Source organism: Macaca thibetana, chromosome 14 (assembly GCF_024542745.1).
Source record: "Macaca thibetana thibetana isolate TM-01 chromosome 14, ASM2454274v1, whole genome shotgun sequence".
Classification (NCBI taxonomy): Eukaryota; Metazoa; Chordata; class Mammalia; order Primates; family Cercopithecidae; genus Macaca; species Macaca thibetana.
In genome coordinates, this window is record NC_065591.1 from 85,999,949 (window position 1) to 86,021,668 (window position 21,720).

A 21,720-nucleotide genomic window follows, 5' to 3' on the forward strand; every position below is an offset into this window, starting at 1 on the left:
GAGGGGGCCAGTGATGGGAAATGAGGCTCAGGAGGTGGCAAAGGCAGATAGGGAGGCTTGAGAGTCAAATTGAGGAGTTTGGCAGTGGGAAATCATAAAAATGCTTAAAATCAACGTGATTAAATGTATAGCTTAGGATCCCTTTGACTGCAGTGTGGAGAATAGAGGGCAAGGAGGAGTACAGGTGGCAGGCAGAATGGTTAGGAATAATTCCACCCAAGATAGGTAAGTGATACATGTGGCTGAGATGAGAATGCAAGCTCCCTCAGTGGAAGGAGATGGAAGGGGTGGGTCTCACTGTATTTTAGAGATAAAATTAATAGATTTTGAAAATCTGTCTTTTGTGATGATCTGTCTTGGCAATAGATGAAATGTACTATACATGTACGGTACACATACAGTCTATCCTCATTATTTGTAGATTCTGCTTTTGCAAATTTGCCTACTTGCTAAAATTTATTTTTAACCCCAAAATCAATTCCTGTGACATTTTTGTGGTCATTTGAAGGTACATGTAGAGTGGCAAAATTTTATGTTGCCTGATGTACACATTTTCAGCTGAGGTCAAACAAGGAGTCTCTCTGCCTTCTTGTTTCGGCTCTTATACTGTAAACAAATGTCCTTGTTTTCAGACTATTTAGTGCCATGTTTTTTGCACTTGTGTGCTTTATGTTGGTGCTTTCACTGTTTAGAATGCCCCCCTTAGCAGAGTGATGAAGCCGTGTCCTGAGTGCAAGAAGCCTCTGATGTGCCTTATACATGTGAGAGGTACTTTGTTCTTGCATGAGTTATAGCGCTGTTGGCTGTTGAGCTCAGTGTTAATGAGCTCAACAGTGTTAATGCTGTTGAGCTCAGCAATATATATTAAATAATGTGTCTTCAAAAAGAAACAGACATAAAACAAGGTCATATGTTGATCAATTGATGAAAATATTATGACCAGAGGTTTGCAGGAACCTAACCCTATATTTCCCCTAGGAACAATGGTTCAGTCTTTATTAGTCCAGTTATCAAAATGACTTTCTAGAACATAACTAGGGTGAAGAACAAGTATCAACTGTATCTATCTATATTTGTATATGGGTGTATGCACAACATATGACTATAGTCCTTCTTGAGATCTTTCAAAGTGGAAAAGCATTACCATGTACAGAAAGATGCAAATGAAATCTGGAGAAACTCAGGGTGGTAGAGGGTGGATGTGTGTGTGTGTGTGTGTGTGTGTAAGAGAGAGTGTGTGATGACACACACAAGCAGATGCATGTATGTAAGGTTAGATGGTCCCAGAAGAGAGGTGCAACCTCAAAGGATCCTTAGGAGTCTCTGAGGTTGGCCCTACTCAGTGCTTAGCAGAAGATTACAATAGTGATTTCCAAGGGTGGGCCATGAACTGGTGCTGGGCTGCCCATATCAGAACTCAAGGAGCTTTAAAGTGCAGATTCCTGGCCTCACTCCCAGAAAGTCTGGTGCAAAAGGCCAGCTCCCCAGGGAGCATTTGATCACAGCCAGGTTTGGGGAGCACTTCTCCAGAGTACCCCTGAATCACTTAGAAGCGCTCAAAGCTTTTCTGCTTTCTGACAACTTTAATTTCTGATGCTTCTGATTTTCAGACATGGAGATATATTTATGAACCGCACTGAAAATTGGATTGGCTCTCAGTACAAGAAGGTGGTTTACAGGGAATACACGGATGGAGAATTTGTGGAGATCAAAGCCCGACCACCACGAGAGGAGCACTTAGAACTCCTGGGTATGGCACAGATTTCAGGCGTGCACTATCAGCCCCAAGCATGTGCATGCACACACACTCATGTGTTCTGTTAGACTTGTGGCTGAGAAAGGATAGAAGAAACAGAGTAGCTTGACTGCATTCCTCCAAGTGCAATATTTTCCTGCTCTACCATTATCGGGGAGTGTGCTGAGTGCTCAACTCATACAAAAAATAGTCATAATAAGCTACCAGATAACACACAAATAGGAATCCATGACGTTGGGGCAGTCTAACTAGTGTATGATACCCTAAAGCTTCTTTCCAACCCCTATACTGAGCTAGGAAGTTTTAATTTGAAATAGTTTGATGTGTCAGAACAGCAGGCAGAATGTTTCCATAACTTCTTAAGGTCCTGGGTTATCCATGCACAGTGCTATTGCAACATACCATGAACATATTTATGACAAAAGAGGAGCTCCTATGTGAGATGGGGCCAAGGGAGAAAGGTCTGGCTTTCTCCTTCCTGAGAGATCCCTCTCAGTTTAGGAGGCCCTTATTCATGGCCTTCTCAGAACCTGAGCTGCCGGACCTGGCAATGAGATAAGCTCTTCCTGCTTTCCTTCTCCACTTTTCTTCATGGGAAGTCACCTCTGACCCCATCTTGGGGATAAGACCTTAAAGCAGAGGGCAAATCTAAGGGACTTTTGGAAATCCTGCCCACTTTTTAATACACAAGGTAACTTATATAAACAGTATGGTCTTACACAGGGCTTTCCAACATTAGAATAAGGCCCCACAACTCCTAGCTTGATAAATTATTAAATTAAATGCTCCATCCATGTAATACATGTGGAGGTGTAGTAGACCCCACACTTCCACAGTCTACTAACGTTCACAGATAAGCTTGTTTGTCTCATCAAATGAGTCAGCCCTGATCGAAACATTCATTCATTTGAGCTGTGATGTTGACAGAGCTTTAAAGACGCTGAGGTGCTGGTCCCGCTGAGGGGTTTGAGGTGTGCCTCTAAGGCTCTTTGGTTTGGTTCTTCTCAGCAAAATGACACAAATGAGTTGACTTTATGAGAGGCAAGCCCATCAGCACTTCAGCCAGAGGAATGTGAGGCCCATTTACTCATTTTCTGCGGCTCAGGGAGAGGCTTGGGTTCCTCAAACTGGGCGCATGGCAGGCACACTTCAGTTCATTACTATTCCCTGATAGTGACCTCTCAGGCTCTGAATCAGTACCCATTCGCTCTTACTCATTAGTAGTCATTTGCTCTTACCAACCAGTATAGCAAGGCATGTGCAATTCAGGTGGTAATGAGTACACAAATAATGATTTTAACATATGCATACATAGGCACTTGTTTCTAACTATAACCAAATGTACTGTTTAAGAACATGCAAAGCGTTTTCTTCTTTTTTTCAGCCCAGTCCACTTGCCTTCGGGTTTTCTTTTCTAATTTTGCCATTAAGGGGAAAAAATGAGTGCTTTTTAGAACTTCCTGATTCATGTTAAATATTTTAAGAAAATTTTATTTATTTATTTTAATTAAATGTATTTATGTTTTAAGAAATTGAGAGAAAATTGAAAATAATAACAGTCCAACAAATTTTAGATTTACATATACCTTTCTCAGAAAAGCAATTAAAACCATGGCTTGAATCAGCAAGGAATTGATATGTGTGGCCAGACCACCAACTGTGAGTGTATCTCCCTGTGAATGTAGAATGCACCAAATACCCAAGAGAGTTACAATGTAACTTAAGGTTGAACTGAGATTCTGTCTTGGATAACCAGCTATCACCAGGCTCGGTAGGCTTGTCACCTCTACCCAGAAATCTTCCCACTATTTTGCCACATAGACGGGTGCGCTCTTTTAGCTGTTTTTGGGTAGCTCGTCTGGTTTCGGGGAATTTGGCTTGTAGTTCTCTTTGTGAAATTGTTTCTAGCTAATCCATTATGCGAAAGGTACAGGAGTTAGTCCTTGCTGTTTTGTGCTTGGGTGGTTTTCTATCTTTCCCTTACGGTACTATATCTATAGCGCCAGATTAAAATTTCTATCGCCTATACTTTGTGTAGGTGAATGGTTTAGTATGTGTGTTGGCTTGGTATTAGTGTTGGCTATGCTTAGGGCTAGTATTGGCTCAAGGCAATCAAGTGGTATTGAGATTTTCTGGGTGTAAGCCAGGTGCTTTATATTAAGCTATGCCTTGATTTATCCAAGTGCACCTTCCAGTACACTTACCATGTTACGACTTATCCCCTCTATATAAATATATAAATACCTATATAAATATTAGGGCGTTTAGTTAAGATGTTCCTTAAATATATTTGAGGGGAGTGACGGGCGGTGTGTGCGCACTTTATGGCCTGGTTCAATTAAGCACTCTATTCTTAATTTACTGCTAAATCCTCCTTGGACTCTCAGGGTTCATAAGAGTTTTCGTGGAATTTTCTGAGATAGAAAATGTAACCCATTTTTTACCGTCTCATGGGCTACACCTTGACCTAACGTTTTTGCGGTGGGGGGCATTTGTGCTCACTTTGTGACCTTCATCAGGGTTTGCTGAAGATGGCTGTATATAGGCTGAGCAAGAGAGGGTGGGGTGGATCGGGGTTTATCGATTATGGAACAGGCTCCTCTAGGGGGATGTAAAGCACCGTCAAGTCCTTTGAGTTTCAAGCTGTTGCTTGTAGTATTCTGGCGAGTAGTTTTGTTATTTAACTATTGAGGTTTAGGGCCAAGCATAGTGGGGTCTCTAATCCCAGTTTGGGTCCTGGCTATTGTGTGTTCAGAAGCTTTAAATCCACTTTCGTAGTTTATTTTACATCAGCTAGGGTTTTACAGTTTAGATGGAGTTTAGCTTTATTATGTCAGATCTTAAACACCCTCTACGCCGATCTCTATTAGCTAGGGTTAATCGTGTGACCGCGGTGGCTGGCACGAAATTAACCAACCCTAAATATAGCATAGCTTAGTTAAACTTTCGTTTATTGCTAAATATTTGTCACTGCTGTCTCCCGTGGGGGTGTGGCCAGGCAAAGCGTTTTGAGCTGCGTGTGCATGCTTGATGCTTGCTCCTCTTGGTCATGATGATTTATAGGGCGTCTTCACCGGGGCGAGGATGCTTGCATGTGTAATCTTGCTAAGAGCCAATAGAAAGGCCAGGACCAAGCCTATTTGTTTATGGGGTGTGCAAACCCATCTAGGCATTTTCAGTGTCTTGCTTTGGGCGGGTTTAAGCTACATAAACGGAGGTGTGAGTACAATTGTGGGGTAATTTCTTTCGGGTTGTGTGGAAGGGGCCTGTTGTGGGTTGGTGTTAAGAGTGTTTAGTGAAGTAAATACTTATTAGTTGAGGGAATGGCAGTTGGAGTCGTGCACACCTAAAAGATGAAAATACAAGCTCTGATCGGACATATTAAGACTTTTGTTTTTGGGGTTTGGCAAGAGTGGGTTTTGGATGAAGGTCAGAGATGGGGGTGGGGGGGTTTGATGAAATTTTATTGTGGTTTGCGGTGTGGTAGGAGTGGTGTTGCTGAGATGATTATTGGTATGTCCTACAAGCATGGATTAAATAACACCTTGCTGAAGTTTGCGTGGAGCTAGAATATTGAACGTAGGTGCGATCAACAACCGCATGTACTAGGAATCAAAGACAGGCGCATACAGGACGGGATGTGGTGGGAGTCAGCATTCTGCGATGGGGTTGCGTGCGGACCAGAGATAAAAGATACCAAATGCATGGAGAGCTCCGTGACTGGTTAATAGGGTGATAGACCCGTGATCCATCGAGATGTCTTATTTAAGGGGAACGTGTGGGCGATCTTGGTTGTTATGGCCCTGAGGTAGGAACCAGATGCCGGATACAGCTCAAGTATAGCTACCCCCACGAGTTATGGGCCCGGAGCGAGGAGAGTAGCACTCTTGTGCGGGATATTGATTTCACGGAGGATGGTGAACAAGGGACTCCTAAGTGAGGGGGGGCATCCGTGGTGAGGAGGATTATTTAATAGATATGTGCTATGTCCGATGAACAACTTAATGTACTATGAACGATTAACATAGATTGGTCTAGTTAATATCCGTGGGGAGGACAGGTTGATTTGGAGGGGTCATGTCATGTACTACTGTTGAAGTCTCTGCTAGAATCCTTGCTTGTAAGCATGTCTTTCAGGAATGTTGGGTTGATATGTAATGATATGTGTTATGTACAGTCAAGCATATATAGTACTATATATTATACATGTTGGCTAGCAGTAATGCACGAATTACATAGTAGTATAATAAGTAAGTTAGTACCAGAATTATATTATGGAGCTCATGCAGCATAAGAACACAGAAAGTAGTTTAAGTTAGAACGCCAGCTTTGGGTGTTGGTGGTGGAGTTAGGTACTTTCTTTCTGATTGCCCTAGGAAAAATGTTTCATTTCTGGTTTACAAGGCCAGTGTATTAATTTATACTACGAGGGCAAGTTCATTTGAGTAGGTTGTTTTCGATTAGGGAGACCAGTGGTATTAGGATTAGAATTGTGATAAAGTATATTACGGATGCTACTTGGCCGATAGTGATGAGGGGTTGGGTTACTGGTTTGCTTCCAATTCAGGTGAGAGTCAATAAGATCGTGATTAGGAGTCAGAATAGAAACTGGCTGAGTGGGCGGAATATTATGCTTTGTTGTTTGGATTTGTGAAGTATGGGAATGACCGCTAGGATGAGGATTGATAGGAAGAGTGCTAATACGCCTCCCAGTTTATTGGGGACAGATCGTAGGATTGTGTATGCGAATAGGAAGTACCATTCTGGCTTAATATGTGGGGGAGTATTTAGTGGGTCGGCTGAAATATAGTTGTCTGGGTCGTTTAGGAGGTTAGGTGAGAATAGTGTTAGTATTGCTAGGATAAAGAGAAGAAGGACTAGACCTAGGATGTCTTTAACTGTGTAGTAGGGGTGAAAGGCGATTTTGTCTGAGTCGGAGGAGATTCCGCAGGGGTTGTTTGATCCTGTTTCGTGTAGGAATAGTAAGTGTACGGTTGTAAGGGCGACGATAATGAAGGGTAGGATAAAGTGTAGGGTGAAGAATCGTGTGAGAGTGGGGCTATCAATGGCGTATCCACCTCAGATTCATTTAACGAGATTAGTTCCGATATATGGGATTGCCGATAGTAAGTTTGTGATTACTGTTGCCCCCCCAGAATGATATTTGGCTCCATGGGAGGACATAGCCCATGAAAGCTGTTGTTATGGTTGTGAGAAGGAGTATGATGCCGATGTTTCAGGTTTCTAGGAGGAGATATGAGCCATAGTAGAGGCCTCGGCCCATGTGTAGGAAAAGGCAGATGAAGAGTATAGAGGCACCATTGGCGTGGAGGTAGCGAGTGGTTCAGCCGTAGTTTACATCTCGGGTAATATGTGCAATTGAGGAGAAGGCAGAGGAGGTGTCTGGTGAGTAGTGTATTGCTAAGAATAGGCCTGTGATGATTTGTAGAATTAGGCAGGCTGTAAGGAGTGAGCCGAAGTTTCATCATATGGAAAGGTTAGATGGGGTGGGTAAATCAATGAGGGAACGATTAATTATTTTTATGATTGGATTGGATTTGCATATTGGAATCATTAGTGCTTTTATAGTTGAAGTACAACGATGGTTTTTCATATCATTAGTTATGGTTGGAGTCCATATGGAAGCAATGACGTATATTTTGTTTACATTGAGTGTATTATTAGTTATGGGATTTGTGGGTTTTTCTTCTAAGCCTTCTCCTATTTATGGGGGTTTAGCGTTAATTGTTAGTGGTGTGGTTGGTTGTATGATCATTTTAAATTGTGGAGGGGCTTATATGGGTTTAATAATATTTTTGGTTTATCTAGGGGGTATGATAGTTGTTTTTGGTTATACTACAGCGATGGCTATTGAAGAGTATCCTGAGACATGAGGTTCGGGGTTTGAGGTTCTAGGGGGTCTTTTAGTAGGGTTGATGATGGAGGTGGTGTTAGTTTTATGAGTTTTAAGTTTGGATGAAGTGGTAGTAGTGGTGGTTAGTCTTAGTGATACGGGTGATTGGGTGATTTTTGAGGGGGAGGGATCGGGATTAGTTCGAGGCGATTCTATCGGTGCGGGTGCCTTGTATGATTATGGGCGTTGATTAGTGGTAGTTGCTGGTTGAACGCTATTTGTTGGTGTGTACATTGTGATTGAGATTGTTCGGGGCAATAGATTATACTATTAGAAGTAGGGCTAGGGTAAGGGGGATAAGGAAAGAGAGGGAATAGAGTTTGATTATGCCTTTTTGGGTGGTTACAGTTATGGAAGCAGTGATATGTGCTTGTGAGATTATTTTAGGTATAGATTTTTCTAGCCATGTTGAGTCTAATAGAAGGAGGGCTAAGTTTTGGCTTATAAGTAGATTTTGATAGGGGATTGTGCGGTGAATTGTGGTGGGAAAATACCCTAGTATGTTGGAAAATTTGAATATTTGTGATGGGTTTTTTATTTTTAGTTTGTTTGTTATAAGGGTGAGGTCCAGGGCTGCTAGGAAGCCTAGGGCAGTTGCGCATAGGGCTGAGAGTTTTAAATAGAGGGGTATTATTGGTTGGGGGAGTGAGGTGGGGGGGATGCTATTGGTGATAAGAAATCCTGTGATTATGCTGCCTATTGTGAGGCGTTTAATTGGGTTTAGTAGAGTGGGGTTGTTTTCGTTAATGTTTGTTAGAGCTGGGAAGCGAGGTTGTCCTGTTAGGGTGAGGAGGATAGTTCGAGTACTGTAGGCGCTTGTTAGGGAGGTAGCGATGAGAGTAATAAATAGGGCTCAGGCGTTGGTATATGACGTATTTGTGGCTTCGATAATTAGGTCTTTGGAATAGAAGCCTGTGAGGAAGGGTATTCCTGTAAGTGCTAGGTTGCCAATGATTAGGGAAGTTGAGGTGAGGGGTATTGTTTTAAATAGGCCTCCTATTTTTCGAATGTCTTGTTCGTTGTTTAGGTTGTGGATAATGGATCCGGAGCATATAAAAAGTATGGCTTTAAAGAAGGCATGGGTGCAGATGTGTAGGAATGCTAAGTATGGTTGGTTAATGCCAATAGTGACTATTATTAGGCCTAGTTGGCTTGAGGTGGAGAAGGCTACAATTTTTTTAATGTCGTTTTGTGTGAGGGCACAGATGGCTGTAAATAGGGTAGTAATGGCCCCCAGGCATAATGTAAGATTTTGAATTAATGCATTAGTTTCTATTAAAGGATGGAAGTGAATAAGCAAGAAAACCCCAGCAACGACTATGGTACTGGAGTGAAGTAGGGCTGAGACTGGAGTTGGGCCTTCTATAGCAGAGGGTAATCAGGGGTGAAGGCCAAATTGAGCTGATTTTCCTGCTGCTGCTAGGAGAAGGCCTACTAGTGGGAGGGGACTTGAGTTGGAGTTTAGGGCTAATATTTGTTGAAAGTCTCATGAGTTGTAATGTAGGAGAAACCATATTATAGCTAGGATGAGACCAATGTCGCCAATGCGGTTGTATAGGATTGCTTGGATGGCTGCTGTGTTGGCATCTGTTCGAGCATGTCACCAGCTAATTAGGAGGAAGGATATGATCCCTACGCCTTCTCAGCCGATAAAGAATTGGAAAAGGTTGTTAGCAGTAACTAGAACTAGTATGGCAGTAAGGAAAATAAGGAGGTATTTGAAGAATTGGTTGATATTTGGGTCTGAGCTTATGTACCATAGCGAGAATTCTATGATGGATCAGGTAATGAATAGTGCGATTGGAATAAATATTATGGAGAAGTAATCTAGTTTGAAGCTTAATGTTAGGTTTAATGTTTGGGTTATTATTCAATGTCAGCTCCAAATGGTTGTTTCTTGGTTTAAGAAGATGAATAAGGTTGTTGAAGGAAGGCTGGTAATGAAAGCATATATTACGGTTATTTTTACGTAGTTTGGGTATGAGCGTTTTTTGTTAGGGTTGATGAGGGTGGCAAAAATGGGAAGAGTTAGGGAGATAAGGGTTGTTATTATGATGGGGGTGTACATGATTATTACTTTTATTTGGAGTTGCACCAATATTTTTGACTCCTAAGGTCAATGGATAGCTGTTATCCTTTAAAAGTTAAGAAAACCGTAGTTTTAAATACGGAGATGTGGATTAGCAGTCCTTGCGAGTTTTCTCGGTAAATAAGAAGTAGTAAGCTTCTATAGTTAGATCCACAATCTAATGTTTTAGTTAAACTATATTTACAGGAAGTAAATCCTAGGATGATGTTGGGGTTAAGAGATAGAAGAATAATTGGAGCGAGGTGTATGAATATTAGTATGTTTTCTCGTGTGAAGGGGGGTTTTATGTTAATTATGTGATGTGTGAGTGTTCCTCGTTGTATTGTGATGAATATGTGGAGAGAGTAGAGGGCTGTGATTAGTATGTTAAGTCCTGTTAGTATAATGGTGATATGGGATCAGGAAAATGAGGTTGCAACTACAAAGAGTTCGCCTAGTAGATTAATAGTGGGGGGTAGGGCAAGATTAGTAAGGCTTGCTGTGAATCATCAGAAGGCTGTTAGTGGGAGTAGGATTTGGAGTCCTCGAGATAGTAGTATGATACGGCTGTGGGTGCGTTCATAGTTTGAATTAGCTAAGCAGAAATATATAGAAGAGGTGAGTCCATGGGCGATCATAAGGATGGTTGCGCCAGAGAAGCTTCAGGGGGTTTGGATAAGGGAGGCTACAATTACAAGAGCTATGTGACTTACAGAAGAGTACGCGATAAGTGATTTTAGATCTGTTTGTCGGAGACATGTCAGGCTTGTTATGATTATGCCTCATAAGGATAATATAAGGAATGGATAGGCTATATATTCTGTTAAGGGGTTAAGAATGGGAGTGAGTCGTATTATGCCGTAGCCACCTAATTTTAGGAGTACTGCGGCAAGAACTATTGATCCTGCAATGGGGGCTTCAACATGAGCTTTAGGGACCCATAAGTGTAAGCCATACAGGGGTATTTTTGTCATAAAAGCTATTATGCATGCTAGTCAGGTAAAGTTATGAGATCAAGTGGTTGGTTGTTTTTGGTCTATGAGTGTTAGTAATATAATATTTAATGAGTTTCTATTGTTGTAGGTGTGGTTTAGTATAATGAGTAGGGGTAGAGAGCCAGTTAGTGTGTAGAATAGGAAATATGTACTTGCATTAAGACATTCTGCTTGATTGCCCCACTTAGTAATGATAATTAGAGTGGGAATAAGAGTAGTTTCAAATAGGATGTAGAATATAATTAGTTCTGTGGCTATGAATGTCAGAATTAAGGTGATTTGTAGGAGAATTATTATGAAGAGGAAAAGTTTCTTTTGTGAGGGGGGCTCATTGCATAGGTGATATTGGCTCGCTATAATCATGAGAGGTAGGAGTCAGACAGTTAGTGTTAGGAGAGGTGTTGTTAGTGGGTCAGAGGATAGGTAGGTTGAGTGATTAAGGAGGTTAGTGTTGGTTTGGTTGAAGAATAGCAGTGGGATGAGGCTAATAGCTAGGCTGTGTATAGTCAAGTTGATTCAGATTGTATCATTTTTGGAAAGTCATGTTATAGGTAGTAGTATGGTTGTGGGAATAATTATTTTTAGCATTGAAGCAGGTTTAGGTTGTGGATATAATCTAGTCCGTATGTATTGGAGATTGAGATTAGTAAGGCAAGACCTACTGCTGCTTCGCAAGCGGCAAATACTAGCAGAATGACGGGTATAATGTTGATTAGGGGGAAGTGTGTGTTCGAGGCAATAAGAGCAGTTATGATAAAGAGTGATATCATTATTCCCTCTAGGCAGAGGAGAGAAGCTACTAGGTGTGAGCGGTAGGTTAATATGCCCAGAAGAGAGATGGTAAATGCTAGTATAATATTTATATAGGTGGGGATCATTTGGTTAGTATGGTTATCATAATCTAATGAGTCGAAATCATTTGTTTTATTTAAACTACTTACCAATTCGGTCCAGTCTAGCCCCTTTTGAGTTCACTCGTAGGCTAGGCTGAGAATTAGGATAATGATGAAAGCGATGGTCGATTTGATTATTACTGGGAGGTTTGTTGTTTGAATGGCTCATGGTAGGGATAGTAGTAGGGCGATTTCTAGGTCAAATAGTAGGAAGGTAATGGCGACTAGGAAGAATTTTATTGAGAACGGGATACGAGCAGGGTTTAGGGGATCAAATCCGCATTCGTAGGGACTAATTTTTTCTGCATAGGAATTGAGTTGGGGTAGCCAGAATATGATAATTATCAGTAGCGAGGTTAATAGGGTGTTGATTATTAAGGCTAGCACTAGATTGATTACTCTTTTTTGAATGCTGTCAAAACTGATTGATTGGAAGTCAATTGTACTGGTTATACTAAAAGAGTAGGATCCTCATCAATAGATAGAAATATAGAGGAGCAGTCAGACAACATCTACGAAGTGTCAGTATCAGGCAGCAGCTTCGAAGCCGAAATGATGGTTCGATGTGAAGTGGTATAGTAGTTGGCGAATGAGGCAAATAAGGAGGAATGTGGATCCAATAATAACGTGGAGCCCGTGGAAGCCTGTGGTAGTGAAAAATGTTGAACCGTAGATACCATCAGAGATAGTGAAAGGTGCTTCAAAGTATTCTGAGATTTGTAGCAGGGTGAAGTAGGTGCCTAGTAGGATTGTGATAAGCAGGGCTTGGATTGTTTGTTTTCGGTTACTGTTTATGAGGCTGTGATGAGCTCAGGTGATTGTAACTCCAGATGCGAGTAGTACAGAGGTGTTTAGGAGGGGTACTTCCAGGGGGGTTAAGGGGATAATGCCTGTTGGTGGTCAATGACCCCCCAAGCAGGGTGTTGGGGCAAGGCTTGAGTGGTAAAACGCTCAGAAGAAGCCGATAAAGAAGAATACTTCTGAGATGATGAATAGTGTTATTCCGTATCGAAGGCTTTTTTGGACAGGTGTTGTGTGGTGGCCTTGGTATGTGCTTTCTCGTACAATGTCACGTCACCATTGATATAAAGTTAGTATGTTGGTTAGTAGGCCTAGTATTAGTAGGGTGATAGAGTAGAAGTGAAATCACATGACTAAGCCGGATGTTATTAAGAAAGCTGACAGAGCTCCTGTTAGTGGCCAGGGACTGGGTTTAACTATGTGATAAGCATGAGTTTGGTGGGTCATTAGGTGTTGTTATGTAGATAGAGGCTAATTAAGAGTGTGAAGACATAGGCTTGGATTAGGGCTACTGCAATTTCTAGAATAGTTAGTAGTGCTAGAAGTATGGAGGTTAGCAGAGTTATGGAGAAGTTGGTAGTCGATAGTGCTAGTACAGCGTTTCCAATTAGGTGTATTAGTAGGTGGTCAGCTGTGATGTTTGCGGTTAGTCGTACGGCTAGGGCCACTGGTTGAATAAGTAGACTGATAGTTTCGATTGCTACCAGCATAGGGATGAGAGGTGTGGGTGTACCCTGTGGTAGGAGGTGAGCTAGAGAATTTTTGGTTTTAAAGCGAAGTCCTACGATTACTGTGCCTGCTCATAGAGGGATTGCTATGGCCAGGTTTATGGAAAGTTGGGTGGTTGGTGTGAACGAGTGAGGCAGAAGTCCTAAAAGGTTTGTTATAGCAATAAAGGTAATTAGAGACATTAGTATTAAAGATCAGGTTTGTCCTTTAGCGTTGTGAGTTATTATTATTTGTTTTAGGGCGAATTGAGTTAGGTTTTGTTGAATGGTGGTTAGTCGGTTATTAATGGGGTGTTTAGAGGTTAAGATTAGCAGGGTGGGGAATAGGATGATAGGGATTGTGGCGGGTTGATTTAGGATTGTTGGAGTTGAGAATGAGGTAAACAGGTTTTCGTTCATTTTGGTTGTCAGCGAGTATTGTGAGTTTGTAGGTTGGGGTTTTTTGTAAGAGGCGGTTGGTAGTAGTTTGTGTTTAGTAGTTTTAATTGTATGATAAGATATAATGTAGGAAGCATCGCCATAATAGTAGTGAATCATGTCGATGTGTCTAACTGGGGCATTTCACTGCAGAGGGTGTGTCCCCCGTCTTTAACTTAAAAGGTTAATGCTAGGATAGCTGTACAGTGGATTTGTAGGGTATTTTGAGGATTTATAAGGTGAAGGTGTTAGGGGGAGAGAAAGGAAATGGGGTTATTTACAGGGTAAATACAGGTCCTATTTCAAAGATTTTTAGTGGGATTAGTTCTGCAACGATTGGTATGAAGCTATGGTTTGCGCCACAGATTTCTGAGCATTGTCCATAATAGACACCTGGTCGTGTGGCCGTGAATACAGTTTGATTTAAGCGTCCAGGTACTGCATCTGTCTTTAGGCCTAGTGTAGGGATAGTTCATGAATGCAAGACATCTTGAGATGTAATTATTATACGTACGGGGGCTTCAATTGGGAGGACTACTCGATTGTCAACTTCTAGAAGTCGAAGGTCTCCTGGGTTTAAGAATAGCGGGGGTAATATGTAGGAATTAAAAATTAGGCCTCCATAGTCTGTATATTCGTAGGTTCAGTACCACTGGTGCCCAATTGATTTGATAGTGAAGGATGGATCGTTGACTTCATCTGTCAGGTATAGGATGCGCAGGGATGGGAGGGCAATTAGGATTAAGATAATTGCGGGTAAGATAGTTCAGATGGTTTCTATTTCTTGGGCGTCTGTGGTGTTAGTATTGGTTAGTTTTGTTGTGAGTGTTGAGAGCAAGGCATACAACACTAGGAAGCTGATTAAAGATATGGCTATAAAAGCATGGTCATGGAAAGTGATTAGCTCCTCTATAATAGGAGATGTGGCGTCTTGCAGGCTTAGTTGAACTGGATGAGCCATGTAAGATACATAGGGTTTGGCCTATAATTTAGCTTTGACAAAGCTATGAAATGATTTTTCTAGTATCTTGTTGAAAAAGTTATAGGGGCTATAAGACTGGCTTGAAACCAGTTCTAGGGGGTTCGACTCTCTCCTTTTTCGTTTAGTTTAATATAGGTTGGTTCTTCGAATGTATGGTAAGGTGGGGGGCAGCCATTTAGTCATTCTAGGCTAGTGAGGGGTTGTTCGATTAGTAGTACTTTACGTTTTGAAGCAAAGGCTTCTCAGATCATGTAAATTATTAAGATTACTGCTACTAGTGAGATGAAGGAGCCTATAGATGACAGGATATTTCATGTAGTGTAGGCATCAGGGTAATCAGAATAGCGTCGGGGTATTCCGGACAGGCCAAGGAAGTGTTGTGGAAAGAAAGTTAAATTTACGCCCATGAATATAATGATAAAGTGGGCTTTGGCACAAGTTTAGTTCAGTGTATAGCCTGAGAATAAAGGAAATCAATGCATAAAGCCCCCTATAATGGCGAATACAGCCCCTATTGATAAAACATAATGGAAGTGGGCGACAACATAGTATGTGTCGTGTAGTACGATATCAAGGGATGAGTTTGCCAAGATAATGCCGGTTAAACCTCCTACAGTAAATAGGAAGATAAAGCCCAGGGCTCAAAGTATTGCTGGGGATCATTTAATGTTGCCTCCATGAAGTGTAGCAAGTCAGCTAAAAACTTTCACACCGGTGGGGATTGCAATGATTATAGTGGCGGAAGTGAAATAGGCTCGTGTATCTACATCTATGCCAACTGTAAATATGTGATGGGCCCATACAATGAAACCTAAAAACCCAATTGATACTTTGGCTCAAACTATGCCCATATACCCAAACGGTTCTTTTTTTCCAGAGTAGTAAGTTACAATGTAGGGTATTTAGCAATAAACGAAATATTTAGCAATAAACGATCCATAGGGATCAAGCACTCCTGAAATGGGAGTCTACTCACCATGAAGCAGTGCACAAGTCATGCTGCTACAGGCCCTCTCAGCCAGGTGTAGGCTCATCTCCATTGGCACACAGCCTGGTTGCTTCCAACAGAAATGCACACACCAGAGGAGCTGAAGAGTGCTTGTCTCCTTGGGTAAACAAATATTGAGAAACAGAGTTAGACGTGCATTCATGAAGTCACTGTATTAATCATAAATTAATACATAAATGATTTTATTTCACTCTAATCCTTCAAATTCCTTTTATACACATTTCATTGGATCTTCATTATTATTGTCATCCATTTACCAGATAATGAATAATTTCAGACTTATCAAAGGTTATACACAGGGAGATTACAACTGAAAGTCACCATATCATGTGGATATGGCTTTTCCTGGAGATGATTTCTCAGTAGTAAAAAGTTAAGCATTTACTGAGTACTTAGGTGTATCAGTGCACTGAAGTAAACACTTTCACATACATTATCTTATTCAATTCTTACTATAATCCCACATGAAAGTTATTACTAAACCAATGTTAGAGATGAGGAAACTGAAACTCAGACAGATTACATCACTTACCCAAGGCCCCTCTAATAAATGAAGGAGGCAGAATTTAACTATTGCTAAAGACTACATGATATTTAATACCACATAATGTTGCTCTCTAAAACAAAGTAGATTTATATATGCCTTTCTCAGAAAAACAACTAAAGCCAAACTATTTTATTTGGCTCACTACTGCCTATATTTAAATTACACTAATGTTGAAAGAGCAATAATAATGCACACAGTCCTGTGTTTTGCCTTTAGGCCCAATGATTCATGCCGAGGTGGGCGACACCATCCTGATCATATTTAAGAACAAAGCCAGTAGGCCCTACTCCATCTCAGCCCAGGGTGTGGAGGAGATGGATAGTGGAAAGCAATTCCAAGTGCCCATGACAAAACCAGGTAAGTTGCGTCAGAGGTCTGCTCCATCTTGAAGAAGAGCACTGGAGTCAACTCTCTTCTGACCTCAGAGGGGTCTTAAAGAGCTCATCTTAATGTCAATGTGTTTCAGCCATCATCTAGTCACTCTGGCATGAGATCATCATTCATCCAATGACCAAATGTTTAGGAATTTCTAGGGCTCCGTTAGGAACCTCCATTAGGAACCCCATTATCAACATCCCCCACCAGAGTGGTACATTTGTTGTAACTGATTAACCTACATTGACACATCCCCTAAAGCCTATAATTTACATTAGGGTTCAGTCTTGGTGTATACACTCTAAGGGTTTTGACAAATGCACAACAACATGTATCTACCATTGTAGTCCTATAAAGAATAGTTTCACTGCCCTAAACATTCTCTGTTCTCTGGTGTTTGTTTTTTCCTCTTCCTTAACCCCTGACAACCACTGATCTTTTTACTGTCTCCATAGTTGTTCTTATAGTAGCTCCCCCTTATCACGGTTTTGCTTTCCTTGGTTTCAGTTACCTGAATCAAACTTGGTCTGAAAATATTAAGAAATTTTGAGATAACTTCAATTAGAGACTATAAAAAGATATTTTGAGAGTGAGAGAGAGACTACATTCACATAGCTTTTATTATAGTGTACTGTTATAATTGTCATATTTTATTATTGTCAATCTCTTACTGTGCCTAATTTATAAATTAATTATAGGTATGCATGTATAGGAAAACACATAGTATATATAGGTATGGCACTCTCTGTGGTTTCAAGCAACCCCTGGAGGTCTTGGAATGTATTCCTCCTGGATAAAGGGGGACTACTGTAGTAAACATAAAAATTAACACATTAACTGCCTTCAAAATGAAGCATTATCCTGTGTATTTAATTACATTATTTCATTTAATCCTCACAACAATTAGAAAACTATGATGACCAACCCACTTTACAGATGAGGATACTAAAGGTTAGTGAAGTTAAGTAGCTTGTCAAATGTAGGAAAAAGGAAGTCATAGGGTTGAGATTTGGAACTACGTCTCTCTGATTCTGGTTCTCACCAAATCTCATCTGCCCACTTGAGAAGCTTTAAAAAACACTAGCACCAGAGTCCTAGACCCCAGACCCTCCGATTTCACTGGTCTGGGGTGAGACCTGAGCAGCAAGAGCTTACAAATATCCCTAGTGACTCCCATAAGAGGTCAAGGCAGAGGTCCTTGATGACTAAGATGTGCTCAAAGATGGTTCTTGGGAAGAAGATACAACATTTAAGGAGGAAAAACAGTAAGGTATAAAATGTTCTTATTTCCTGAATACACACCAGTTGACAATAAAAAAGGGAAACTAGAGGGAAGGCTGGAGCCTGACATGACAAATCTGCCATTTCATTTTGAAATAGTAGAAATCGAGATGGGAGTTTAATAAGAACATTTGTAATGAATGAGTAATTCTCTCCAGCAATAAACTTTAATGAAATATATAAAGACCTGCTTGTATTTCTTCAGATAAATCATCTGAAACACAGGTAATTCTAATAATTTTTTTCCATTTCATTTATTACAGGAGAAGTAAAAACTTATAGATGGAATATCCCTAAAAGATCCGGTCCAGGGCCTTCCGATCCCAATTGTATTCCATGGGTTTACTATTCAACAGTAAACTTTGTGAAGGTAAGGTGGAGAGAGCAACCAAAAGGTTTAAAATAATCTGGATGAAAGTTGACTAAAATAATCTGGATGAAAGTTCATCACGGCTTGGGTTGGTATATGTGAAAGCGTGTAATGATTAAGAGCAAAGGGTCTCACACTATGGCCCATTTACCAAATCTAGCCATGCTGGATTTACGTTTACATTGTCAGTGGTTGACCTGAGTAGCTGCAACAGACTGTATGGCCCACAAAGTCAAAAATATTTACTATCTGGTGATTTTTTTTTCCAAACAAACAAAAAAAAAGTTTGCTGACCCTTGACTTAAAGTATGGGGGATAAAAACAAAATCCCGATGTTTCAGTTACCAAATTTAGAACTTCAAAAGATAAAAGGTTTGAAGCAAAAGAGGATATGTAAATACATAACAATAAAATAAATATAACTTAGAATACAATTTATGTATGGTTTTGGATGTGTGAAATCTGTTCATTTTAAATGCATTACCAGGGCTACTAGGGCTTAGGAAAAGAAAGTTCACTTTAAACATAGTAACTGAAACTACAAAACTATTTGAATGATTAATGATCTAACTTTGAAATAAAAGGCAAAGATTCAATATTGAATTTGAGCCAGATATGTATGTGTAAAACAACCACAGTCTTTAATTACATGCCATAAACCAAAGTCCAATCTAAAGCTGTTACCTGATGTAAAATGTAAGCTTTGCCTATTAAAGAAAAAAAAGGAGGGATTATCTTAACCTCCCTCTTAGGTATTAGATGGCTTGTGTTAATGTCCTTGAGTTGTACTGGACGGTTCTAGAGTTCAGAGACAGATATACAAGGCACTTGAATAAATAAACTTACATATGAGAATTATGGGAAAATCCATATTTATTTATTATTTTATGCATCACAACAAATATTTATTGAGCACTTGTGATGTGCAAATGACCCCACCCAATACTATGAGAGATGCAGATACTCCTCTCTCTTTTTTTTTTTTTTTTTTTGAGACAGAGTCTCGCTCTGTAGCCCAGGCTGGAGTGCAGTGGTCGGATCTCAGCTCACTGCAAGCTCCGCCTCCCGGGTTCACGTCATTCTCCTGCCTCAGCCTCCCGAGTAGCTGGGACTACAAGCGTCCGCCACCTCGCCCGGCTAGTTTTTTGTATTTTTTAGTAGAGACGGGGTTTCACCGTGTTAGCCAAGGTGGTCTGGATCTCCTGACCTCGTGATCCGCCCGTCTCGGCCTCCCAAAGTGCTGGGATTACAGGCTTGAACCACCGCGCCCGGCTGATACTCCTGTCTTGAAGAAACTTACAACTTTGTGGGGGAAATAATACATGTCCACACTTGTAACTGTAATAGAGCTCTGAATCTGGTGAATTCTGTAGGAGTGGCAGACTAACTAAAGTACTATAGAAGGTTTTGGAAGGAGAGTCTAGGAAGAAAGAGCATTATGAGCACAGCTGAAAATAGGGAAGTAGAGGGAGTGTTTGGGACATGTTGAGAGTCCCATTTGGCTATCATAAGGGGTCCAGTAGTAAATCAAGAGGTAGCCTAAGCCAGACAAGTTCATTAGGGGAGCACATGGAGGGCTCACGGACCTGCAAGGATTTATATTTAATTCTGCAGGCCATGGAAAATCACTGAAGACTTCTAGATACGAGAGTATAAAGATTACTGTGATGGTGTTCAACAGGATGGTCTGGAGGTGGGGTGAATCACAGCCGAGAGAGGAATCAATTTCTAGTCCAGGGTGAGGTATTATGACCCTATACTAGAATGGTGGCAGGTGGAATGAAATATTATTAAATTACTTAATGGCTCTTTTAACTCGGTTTATTTTTCTTCCAGGATACGTATAGTGGTTTGATGGGTCCTCTGATTACATGCCGAAAAGGAGTATTGAATGAAAAGGGAAGAAGAAGTGACATTGATTATGAATTTGCTCTCTTGTTTTTGGTATTTAATGAGAATGAATCCTGGTATCTGGATGACAATATTAAGAAGTATCTCAACAAAGATCCACGAGATTTTAAGCACACTGATGATTTTGAGGAAAGCAACAGAATGCATGGTATATCCAAAGTTTAAAGAGAAGAAGCCTATGTTGAGATAAGCTTATAGGATTTCTGTAAATGTAGGAGGCTCCCAGCATCCTTCTCTGAGCCTTTCCCCCTTCCCAGGGGCACCTGGACTGAAGAAAGTCCTCTAATGCTTTCGTTCAGACTGAACCAGCCTAGCCACTGATTGGCTGGCAATGAAGTCATTGAGGCTTTGAACCAACTTGTAGGGACATGTATTTTTGAATGCTGGAATCTCTAAGCTCTAAGACTGTGAAGTAATCCTTTAAAAACAAATAATGGCTTATTGTCATATTTTTATAAGAATACACCATAACTTCCATTTGATTAAATTTAAGGGCCAGGTTTGTCTCTGGGATATGAAACACTATCATCAAATTTCTGTTTTAATGTATCTGTGTTACTTAATTCTGTATTATGTAAGGTAGTTTGTTGGTGGGAATAATGTGTTTGAATTGACACATCCAGTTTCTCACCAACAGCTATTTTTGACCAAAGTGCACAAAAAGATAGGCCTTGCCCAAGGTCACAAAGCTAGTATTAATATAGATTAGAATATAGTAGCCTGATTCCCATTCAGCTACTTTTTCCCCTACCAGTTTTGCTTTCTTCTCCTAAAGATTTTTTAGTATGGTCTCCATTTTTAATGAATGCAGGTCATTTGGTTGTGCCACAATGCACAGAATCAAAAGTCAGTAGACAGCGGAGGAGTGGAAGTCACCATCATGTAAACTCAGTTTGCTTTGGTCATTGTTTGGTCACGAGCTCAGCCTGTGTGGAGTTCTCTTTTATTTTCGGAGATTCAACCAGGCTTAAACGATTCTCAACAAGTGAAGTATTAAGAAAATAGCTTCTAAGTCACTCAATTTTGATTTATATAAACTTGTTTATGCCTCAGTTTATTCTCTGTAGAGTGGTATAAATCTGGCTACCTCTCCAATGAGCCTGTAATTTCCTTCATAAAGAGATTATGCTGAAAAAACAAAACACTGCCACCAAGATATGGCTTTAAAACTGCTATTTCTTTGTTCTCGCTCTCTTTGTAGAAGGATTTCTCAGTAATCTGAATTTTGGGTCTAGAATGGTGGGACACTGCTAGGGGTGAGTGAGATTGTTACATGTTTACTAGACAGATGAAAATATCAGTGACCTAAAGATCTTCTGGAAACATTTAAAAAATCAGCTTATATTTTAATTAACCAAAGGTTATTTTCTTATCACCCTTTTAAAGCTATTAATGGAAAGATTTTTGGGAATCTCCATGGCCTCATAATGAACGAAGATACAATGACAAACTGGTATTTGTTAGGGTTAGGAAGTGAAGTGGACATACATACCATCCATTATCATGCTGAGAGCTTTCTCTTCAAAGTAAGTATAAGGAAAGTGCTTTGGGAAAGACTTTTTTGAACTAACAAATTCAATGTATTTCCAGTGGAAAATAAGAGTTACTTGGCAATAATGCTTGTGAGAGGAGGTGAAAATGGAACAGAATAATGTGATTATACCCTTTCCCTG

General features: G+C 40.4%; 1 protein-coding gene and 2 pseudogenes across 3 annotated transcripts in view; 1 reads left to right on the forward strand and 2 right to left on the reverse strand.

Moving 5' to 3' along the window:
• The window catches only part of HEPHL1 (hephaestin like 1), a 115,980-nt gene that overhangs the window by 86,527 nt on the left and 7,733 nt on the right, over positions 1–21,720 (forward strand). For all 3 annotated transcript variants that reach the window (XM_050758901.1, XM_050758902.1, XM_050758903.1), the window contains 5 exons: positions 1,611–1,750; positions 16,327–16,467; positions 18,030–18,136; positions 19,973–20,195; positions 21,434–21,573. In XM_050758901.1, the coding sequence (XP_050614858.1) occupies positions 1,611–1,750; positions 16,327–16,467; positions 18,030–18,136; positions 19,973–20,195; positions 21,434–21,573 (751 nt within the window). The remainder of the gene's footprint in view (positions 1–1,610; positions 1,751–16,326; positions 16,468–18,029; positions 18,137–19,972; positions 20,196–21,433; positions 21,574–21,720) is intronic.
• On the reverse strand, positions 7,435–9,780 carry LOC126936286 (NADH-ubiquinone oxidoreductase chain 5-like; annotated as a pseudogene).
• On the reverse strand, positions 12,497–13,752 carry LOC126936295 (ATP synthase subunit a-like; annotated as a pseudogene).